This window comes from Danio rerio, chromosome 23 (assembly GCF_052040795.2).
Source record: "Danio rerio strain M-AB ecotype USA chromosome 23, GRCz13ab, whole genome shotgun sequence".
NCBI lineage: Eukaryota > Metazoa > Chordata > Actinopteri > Cypriniformes > Danionidae > Danio > Danio rerio.
In genome coordinates, this window is record NC_141043.1 from 35,070,898 (window position 1) to 35,080,902 (window position 10,005).

The 10,005-nt window shown below is 35.8% G+C and overlaps 1 protein-coding gene across 4 annotated transcripts; it reads left to right on the plus strand.

The window, feature by feature from the left end:
- Nucleotides 1-395: 395 nt before the first annotated feature.
- On the plus strand, nt 396-9,956 carry tpx2 (TPX2 microtubule nucleation factor). Of its 4 annotated transcripts, none has more exons than XM_087305011.1 (18): nt 407-528; nt 1,094-1,219; nt 2,315-2,455; nt 2,578-2,686; nt 2,805-2,879; nt 2,964-3,011; nt 3,454-3,567; nt 4,541-4,650; nt 4,752-4,915; nt 4,994-5,162; nt 5,528-5,666; nt 5,742-5,958; nt 6,047-6,142; nt 6,228-6,398; nt 6,485-6,631; nt 8,566-8,677; nt 8,900-9,087; nt 9,592-9,956. In XM_087305011.1, the coding sequence occupies exons 2-18, from the start codon at nt 1,111-1,113 to the stop codon at nt 9,700-9,702; spliced, it is 2,220 nt and encodes a 739-aa protein (XP_087161137.1). In that variant the 5' UTR covers nt 407-528; nt 1,094-1,110; the 3' UTR covers nt 9,703-9,956.
- The last annotated feature ends 49 nt before the right edge of the window (nt 9,957-10,005 follow it).

Sequence of the window (10,005 nt, forward strand, 5' to 3'; positions counted from 1 at the left end):
ATATATGTATTAAGCCACTGTCTATAAAACATTGGCCACAAATCAGAAATGGCAATGTGTCTGTGAATAAATAATCTTTAATTAATATATGAACTGGTATATGTAATAAGCCACTTTCTATAAAGCTTTAGCCGCAAATCGGAAACTACAATGCGTGTCTGTCAATTATTAATCTCTAATTAATATATGAAACTGATATATATGTAATATTTATAATGTCCTTTTGGTATGCATCTACAGTCTATGGTATGCTGCTCGGTCTTTTATTGTTTTAGCAAGAATGTGCCTCTGCTGATCACGTGACTGCTTTTTTGTAACGTCACAAACACGTAACGAATAGGAAACGAGATGCGCCTCGTTACGCAGTCTGATTGGCTTATTTGTAAAGTCAGTTCTAACGGCACCCAGATTTAAACTAGCATTTGCATCGGGCTGTTTGTGGATGTAAGATATACGAGCGTCTGCTGGTTAAACGGTTTATTGTATTTATTTGTCATTTTAAGGTGACTGGAGGCATTGAATTGAAGTGTAAGTAATGTTTGTTTGCCTTTACGGAGTTTGTTATTTCCTTGGAATGTAACTGCTGCATTTTAAACGACTATTTTGATGTGACTTGACGTTAATGTTAGTGGTATCGGGCCGTGATCGTTGTACGCTAACGTTAAATTAAGCTGTTAAAGTAAACGGAATATTTTTATTTGTAATGATCATGTCAAAGACTATTGTTTAATTGTTGCTTTCTCAAGATAAACAAGTTGTTGTTATGATTAGTCCGCATTAAAAGATCTTTGTTTACATTTTTGTCATTTGTTGGTGCTTGCACTAATTACAGATTAAAGCGTAACGTTTTGTTAGATGGCGCTATATTTGCACATCGTTTATAAACTAATCTGATATGCGAAAATGAATGGCCAAAAGTGAGTGATGATGTTGCAGGCCAGCAGCTCTTGAGTCTGAGATCCGCCATTAACTGCCATTTTGCGCACTTCAGTGCTTGAGTCACGCTAAGTTACATTGACGCCTCTGTTATTTTTTCCTGCTCTGTTTTGTGCACCGTGTTGTTTATAGTAGTTTTGAATTTATGATTTTCCAGACTAATCCGGTGTGAATATGGACGGGGGCTCAACTTATTCATACGCATGGGATGCCCCTACGCATGTTTTGGAGTCCATAGATGATTTCGCCCTGGACCCTCAGGATAATGCGGACAAGTGGTTTGGTCAGTCTGTTTGTTCATTATGTAGGGTAAAATGCCTGTTCTAGGCAAGTGTTTACATACAGAAACTTCAACGTGATTTTTTTTCTATTAATAAACTATTTTTCCTTTGACGACATGCTTCAGCAGTATTTTCACAATATTTATAATGATTGTGCGTTTGAGTTTTGACACCCCAGAGATAATTGCTCCTATACTTTAAATAATTGTGTTTTTCAGTCGTTTGTCAGTTCACTTAAGTGAAATAGTTTAATAAAACAAATTTCATTACAAAGCTAATGATTTAATAGATGGAAGATAGAGTGTGTGTGTGTGTGTGTATGTATACATACATGCATACATGTATATCTGTGTGTGTGTGTGTGTGTGTGTGTATATATAGGATCTCTCTCAGATGAAGGGAGTCGTTTTGCTCTAGTAGCCATACATGCTTACAGTAAAAACATGTACCGTAAAAATACATGGTGGTATTTAATGTATGCATGTGTAACTGCACTACAAATCTGGTCATAAGTGTCTTTTTGTTTAAATAATTTTTACATATCCATTAGAAGCTGAATAAGTAACCTTTCTGGTGATTTGTATTTTGTTAGGACAATATTTGGCTATAAGATGCAACTTTTTGAACATCTGGAATATTGGGGTTGAAATACTGAGAAAATTGCCTTTTTTAAAGGGGTGTGTGTGTATCTAAAGTGGTTAGCAATGCATATTGCAGCTGCAGCTAAGAGATTTGATACATTTACAGTAGGAGATTTGCCAAAAAAAAAATTAAATCTTAATGATTAATCTTAATGTTATGATTTTTTCTGTACATAAAAGAAATCTATAATTGATCGTTTGGTTATTTGGTAGAATAGTTTTGGCTATTGCCAAAATGTATCAATGCAACATAAGACCCATTGTAAATGTGTACTCGTATTACTTTTCACTCGTATTACATTTTGTGCAAAAATAAAATCAATACTTTTTGTATAAATTACGTTACTGTAGCAGTTCATTCACAAATATTGCTGTGTACTGAGTGAAGCAAACTATACATACTTAAATACTGAAATTGGTATGGGAAATAAGTTCATTTGTTAAATGTTGTTTTAGGTTTGCAGGCGGCTAGTGAAAGTGGTGTTATGGAACAGCTCACCACCCCTTTACGGACTAAACCTTTTGATGAACCTGTTGATACCAACAAGCCCAAAGCTATGGTGTCTCCCCTGGTCAGACAAGAGCCGACAAGCTCGGGTCAGGAAAAACTTTTTTTTTTTCTCCTCTCTTCTTCTTCAGTCAGACATGCAAGATGAGCATCTTATTTTTTTTTTTTTTTTAATGACTGTTTCATGCATGCTCTGCTTCTAATGTCACAGAAAGTACCTCTACAGACATCCCGTCTAATATAGTCACATCATGGGGAAACAGCAGAACTACTGGAGCTCCTGGTCAGGGCCCCAAGTCTGTTCCTGCACAGCCACGCAGGTAAAACGAATAAGACATGTATTAAACAAGTGTATTTTTTCACCTTTTAATCTCTTCTAGCTCCACTGATAGATTTTACATATTTTCCTATTGATACATTTTTATTTTTTTCCACCAGGGTGTCTAAACGACCTTTGCCCAAAAACGAAAAGCCCACCATTGTCACAACACCTCCTTCTGTCAAGAAAAGACGGTATGACTTTAAAAATAGTTTTAGATTTTTTTTTCTTTTTGCCAATGAATGGTGGTAAGTTAGCCATTTTATTCTGCTGAATAGAGTTTTACTGGCTGCATCTTCAAGGAGAGTATTTGATCAGCGCCGAAGGTAAAATGAACTGAAAAGTATTTGCTAAGAAGTGGGGCCACCTAGTTGGTGATTTATTGGAGTTCACGGTGAAACGCTAATGTGGGGTCTTGCTCAAGAGACCAGAAACGAGTCCAAAGGGGTATCTCTTCCAAAAATGAAAAGTTCTTTACCATTTACTCAAGTGGTTACATTTTAGCATTTTTTAAATGATTTTTATCAAAGCAGGCATTGACATTATTATTTATTTTCTTAACATGGAACTCCATTGCTTATTTTATTTTTTGCAACATTTTTCAGTATATCTTTGTGTTGAACAGAAGAAACTAAAATGGGTTTGCAGCAAGTTGACACTGAGTGAATCATGGAAGAATTTTCATTATTGGTTGAACTCTGTTTGTTTGTGTGTGTGTGTGTATATGTGTATTTATATTTATATTTTTGTTGTTGGTAATCTTCACAGAAGCTCTACGTCCAGAACGATGCGACGCAGTGGTGCTGGAGTGAGAAGCAGTGTCCGACTTAAGGCAAAACCAGCCATTTCAAAGACCACTGATATTGCTTCCAATACTACTCAGTACGTTGTTCAAAAGTTACAGTAATTGTATTAACATTTGTGTACATTTTTCAAATAAGTCTTGCTTTTTAAATGGTCCCTTCATCAAAGGATCCTGAAAATAATTATATCCAATTTAACCACACAACGGTTTAACAATAATATAAAGTTTTTCTTGAGCTCCAACTCCATTTGCAATAATTTGATAAATAGTCTGACAATGAAGACTAATGAATTCATGGAATTAAGTTATTTAACGTTAGTGTTAGATCTATATTGATGTATATTTTATGGTGATGTGTATGTATTCACTGTAGCCATTAATACATTGCTGTCAATTTGTGTATTCTAAATTGACTTTATCTGTCTGTCTCTCTATCTGTCTATCTACACACACACGGTTGAAGTCAGAATTATTAGCCCCTTTTGATTTTCTTTTTTAAATATTTCCCAAATTATGTTTAACAGAGCAATGAAATGTTCACAGTATGTCTGATAATATTTTTTTCTTCTGGAGAAAGTCTTGTTTGTTTTATTTCAGCTAGAATTAATGCAGGTAATTTAAAAAAAAAAACATTTTTGGGACAGTTTTAGCCCCTTTAAGCTATTTTTTTTCGATAGTCTACAGAACAAACCATCATTATACAATAACTTGACTAATTACCCCAACCTGCCGAGTTTACCTTATTAACCTTGTTAAGCCTTTAAATGTCACTTTAAGCTGTATAGAAGTGTCTTGAAAAATATCAAGTAAAATATTATTTACTGTCTTTATGGCAAAGATAAAATAAATCTGTTATTAGAGATGAGTTATTAACTATTATGCTTAGAAATGTGCTGAAACAATCTTCCCTCCATTAAACAGAAATTGGGGAAAAAATAAACAGGGGCGCTAATAATTCAGGGGAGCTAATAATTCTAACTTCAACTGTATATAATGTATGTATGTGTATATGATTTTCTTGAATTACATCCTTGTCATTTTATATTTCAGTCATAAAAGCACAGAGCAGCAGGAGCTAGAGCGCATTGAAGCTCTGCAAAAAGAGGTGGCTGAACAACGGCGCAAGAATGAGGCCAGTTACAGAGCCGCACTGGCAGGAAGTAAGTCACAAGTAATGATCTACTTTGTGGACTGCGACACTGAAGTTTTATTATTGTCATTGTTATTAATAATAATGTTTTTTTTTTCTAATTGTATAAAGGTCAGCTTGTAAAGAAGCAAGTGCTCTCTACCACCATTCCCAAAGAGTTCAACTTCCGCACAGATAGCCGGCTGAAGAACTACAAGGATGGAGTCTCAGCCGTAGACAACTCTTACAAGGAGACCACCTTCACCTCTCAGCTTCGCAAGCACCCATCTTCTCCGGTAAGTAGCATCACTAGGATGTTGGATTCTCTATAAATCTCCTTAATGATTTTAAGTGAATTCTGTGTTGTTCTGTAGTTGAAGGCTCCAAAGGGAACCACCATTCCCAAACCCTTCAATCTCTCCAGAGGCAAGAGGAAGCATGATGAAACTGGAGTCTATGTGCCAATGGCCCAACAGGTCGAGCAGTTCCAGAAGCGCACACCCACCCGCTATCATCTGCGCAGTCGGCAGAGCCAGGAGAGAGGTGTGCCTACTCTCAAATTTTGTTTCTGGAGGCTTTGAATATCAGCACTGCTTTCTTGTGATGCTGTAAAATGTCTCTTTACGGAATAATTTAAACTGCAAAGTTGTCTGGAGAGTAATAGTATAATCTTGTATGCATAGAAACTCGTGTCTTCAAATTACAGTACAGTAGAATCTATTTTTCAGAGTAGTAACACGAAACGTTTTTTACAGTAGGTCTTCCATGCTTTAACAGGTTTTGACAGTAATAAAAATGGTAAACTTTTTAGATTACAGATCATTATTTTATTCACTCAAATGGGCAATATTTGCGTCTTTTTATTATTATTAGTATTATTTATTTTTTTATTTTTTTTTGTAATACAGGGCCATCACCTCTGAAGGCAGATAAGTCAAAAATCACACATCCCAAAACACCACAGCTACTCACTCAGCAGAGACATCGTCCCACAACGGTGAAAAGCACTGCAGAGCTGGAGGCCGAGGAAGTGGAAAAACTGCAGCAGTAAGCTTTGCTCTGAGGCTTTTGTGTAAAATGTTTAATATAAATATGGTTCAAACTTGTCGTATTTCCTCTTAGGTTTAAGTTCAAAGCTCTAGAACTTAACAGAAAGATACTGGAAGGGGCTTTGGTTCCTAAAAAGCCAGCTTGTAAAGAAAAGACTAAGCCTGAGGGCTTCCATTTGGAGATTGAGAAGAGACTTCAGGAAAGACAGACCAGTAAGAAACCTGAGGAAAAAGAGGACCACACATTCCATTCCCGACCACTGCCAACCCGGATTCTGGAGGAAGTTGTGGTTTGTATCAGTTGTTTCAACATTCTTGATGTATTAAGGTTTTGAGTCCCCTTTTTTATGATTGTCATGTTCCTCTTAATACTTGCAGGGAGTCCCTGAGAAAAAAATGATAAACCCAACTGTTCCAGAATCACCAGCATTTGCTCTTAAAAATCGTGTGCGAATAGAAAAGAAAAAAGAAGAGGCAAGTTAATAACATGCTATTAAAAAAACAAAAACACACATCTTTGGTGAAATCTTTTTGTCTAATTACTTTTTTGCACCCTCAGGAAAAGCCTCCTGCTCCAATTAAGGCCTTAGCTGTGCCCCACTACCTGCCCTTCCAGCCCAAACCTCCAGTCAAGAGTCAGGTAGAAATGTGCCCGTTCTCATTCGAGGAACGTGATCGTGAACGAAAGATGATGAAGGAAAAGAAACTGGAGGAACTGAGAAACGAAGAGGTATTTTTCTTTGTGGATTGGCTGTTCAATAAAGACTTTCAGAAATTGAATTGTGCCTAATTGCACTGCCTCACCTATTGCCTCAGGTGCCAAAGTTCAAGGCTCAACCCCTTCCTGACTTCCATGAAGTGCATCTACCTGAGAAAAAGGTACAGGAGGCCACCAAACCTGCTCCTTTTAAACTGATGATTGACGAACGAGGGGCTGCAAGGAGTGAACGCTGGGAGCAGATGGTAAGGTTTCCTTCTTTCCTTTTTGCTTTGTATATTGTAATTTTTATTGGTTGCGTGTTTATTTATTTTTCTCTCTCTTGTACCACAGACATGTGGCTTTTTAGCATTGCTTTTACTTGTAATTATCAATCAAATGCCACCCCCCGCGTTTTGATTTTTTTCATCTAAATTTGATTGCCTTCATAATATTTTCTGCTAGGAACGACGAGCCATATTATATCAATGTTGAAACGAGCCTTTGTTTTTTTCCCTCCTATTGTTAATTAACAAGCTTTCTCAATGGCAGAAAACTAAGGCTTTAATGTGCTTCAAGCAAATTAGTAGAGCTGCACAATATATCATTTGAATATCAATATTATGTGTGAAATAAATCACAGGTTAAAATGCAAGAAATTTGTGGAAACTGCAGAATTTAACCATAATGGAGTGAAAGGTTATTATTGCATGTTGTTTTCAAAGCCTGTGACTGAGCATTTTGAGAGTTTAAAGCCTTTTTAGTCTTGTGTAAAATTATTATTATTTATTTTTATAAACTATGCCATGTTTTATATTTGATTATTCAATTTCTGTACCTGAATACTTTTGCTCTCTCCAGAAAACCATAAAGCACTGCTTTTAACTTTAATATTTGCTCTTATGTTTATGACTGGTTTGTTTCTTATATGTATTTAGGAAGTTGCACAAAAACATTTCACTCCATTAAAATCTTACCAATCTAAAATAATGACTTTGCAAATAGAGCTATTTAAGTCATCTGGTGAAATTTATATCACAAAGGGGAAAAATATTTCTATGTAAACCATTTCCAATATCATGCAAACTACAAACTGGTGATGTGATTTTTGTATAAAATAATTTCAAAACTGATTTTAGTGTTTTAGAAGTTCAAAACCGCTTGCCAATGTGACCTTTTTAGGAAAGTTTGGTTTTGGTGATTGTCATTAGTCCATAGCGTTTCTTTAATTGATAGAAGGACCAGTGGGGTCATTTAAATTTACATTGAATCGCTTGGTAGGCCCTGATCCTAAACAACTTGAAAGGAGAACTATTTAAAAAAATAATGAAAAAGGGGAAAGTAATTGTAATCATTCCTAGTTATTCTAATGGTGCTTTCACATCTGTAGGTCGATGTTCTTTTGCTTTGAAACGGGGATTAAAATTGTTACAATGCTTATTTTTGTTCTTGGTGCGGTTCACTTTTACACGGCAAAGTTTCTAAACAGACCAAATAGCCAAAACAAGTGACATGCGAGTAAACTCTCCTCACATTAGTCAGAGTTTCAGGGTTTATTTCACGGAGTACTCCTCGCTATCCTTTATATAGTCTTATTGCCATAAATTAAAATAAGCGAAAAGCTGCGCCCACACCCACAGACATTATCACTAAATATAAATTTGAGAGAAGACTTTATCATACATAAACATTGGCTAGAATTATGGATTATAGGCTTTACATTTATAGAAAGAAATGACAGAAACCAAGACTGCATTTCGGTCCGCTTTCCTAACTAATAAACAGCGCTCGGTAATTCAGCTTGCTTTCACATTTCATTCGCATTTGACATGAAGTGCATATTTATCGATAGAAATGACATCCCGCCCTACTCTTAATTCTCTCTTCATATAGCTGTATATATGCCTATAACATCTACAATGCACTGTGATTATACCCTGGTTCGTTAGATCATATAGCTTTCTCACTACAATTTATCTGCTCCAGAGTTTGTTTCAATTGTGCCGAAACCACCTCATTCAGGCGATCTCAGACTGATTGTTTTGGCGCAGATCCTAGTGCAATTGCGGGATTCACATATGCCAAACAAACCACTCTAACTGGGGAAACGAGACTGGTTCCAAAACAAGTCTAGCTGTGAAAGCACCCTGACACTGTAATCTCTGTATTAACTTGATCTTATTTTACATTGTTTCTTCAGATGAAAGAGGAGTTGAAACATCAGGCTGAAGCAGCATGTTTTAAAGCGAGGCCAAACACTGTATCCTACAAAGAACCTTTTGTACCAAAGAAGGAGAATCGTTCCATCCTGGGTATGTCATGTTTTATGTGGTGTATGGTTTTGTTTTTTGTTTTTTTCCACAATTTCTTGCTGTGTGAAACTGGCTTGCTGGCTCTTATTTTTCCCCCCTGCTCCAAGCACACAACTAACTGCAAAAACAATTGTCACTTCCTTCCAACTTTCACCACTACTGTTGTCTCAACCTGACCATTTCACATGGTCCTCTTTTGTTCACATTTGGCACTTTCTCAAGCCAATACTACTAATTCTGCAGTCCCAGAGGGCTTTCAGTTGGCAACAGAGCGGAGAGCCAAGGAGCGCTTGGAGTTTGAGAAGGAGTTGAGTGAGAGGGAAGCGCTTAGGGCTCGCATGGAGGAGGAGCGTGCCAGAGAACGAGAGCAGCAAGAAAAGGAGGAGATTGCAAGACTGCGACAGGAACAGGTAAGGGTGTTCAATCAGAATGAGCACTTTTGGAAACTTTTTAGCCATGTTTAATTTTTATTATATATATTTTTTTCCATAGTCACAGTTTGAACATTCTGAAATTCATCAATAATAATTACTATTATTTAAAATTTTTTTATAGGTTTAACATTTGATTTCAAAAATTTATTTTATTTTTACCAGGTCTGAAGATTCATAGGTTGAACATTTTGAAATTCTATTATTTATTTTATTTTATTATTATTATTTTTTCTCAGGTCTGAAAAGTCATGGGTTGAACATTTTAAATTCAAAAATAATTTGAACAATTTGAAATTCTATATTTTTTTTTCTCCCAGCACTGAAGAGTCATAGGTTGAACATTTGAAATTCTAGAATATGAATGTTATTAATAGGTTGAGCATTAGAAATTCGATTGATAATTATTATTATTATTATTATTATTGTTGTTTGTTTTAATTTATTTATTTTTAAATGTAATATTTCTCTTTTCCCCACAAGGTGTGCAAGGCCCAGCCAATCAGGCACTACAAACCAGTAGAGCTGAAAAAGAGTGATGTATCCCTCACAGTGCCCCAGTCACCAAACTTTTCTGATCGTTTCCGCATGTAAATGCATCTTATGTTGACTTAATTGTACAGTTTTCTTGTGTTTTGACTTGTTTTATATCTTTCTATAATGTCTTTTTATGGGAATATTTAGAGGAGTTTTTATCTGTCTGTGGCAAATGCATTAAACCTTTTTAGTGCTCCAGTGAACATTTTATATAGTTGGGTGAGACTTCTGCCCCAGCTCAACTTTCTTTTCAACTTTCCTTGTACTTTTTAGCTTTCCCTTCCCTATCTGAATAAATCTTGGAAAACACATCATGTCTTTAGTAAATGACTGCTATGGAATAACTTTTGTAATGGTGGT

Bases quoted from the DNA above. Each gene is read 5' to 3' on its own strand.
- tpx2 (XM_087305011.1), top strand. From the start codon at position 1,111: ATGGACGGGGGCTCAACTTATTCATACGCATGGGATGCCCCTACGCAT. The intron at 3,012-3,453 runs GTAAAATGAACT...TAATCTTCACAG, and splicing joins GTATTTGATCAGCGCCGAAG to AAGCTCTACGTCCAGAACGA. The intron at 9,088-9,591 runs GTAAGGGTGTTC...TTTCCCCACAAG, and splicing joins CAAGACTGCGACAGGAACAG to GTGTGCAAGGCCCAGCCAAT.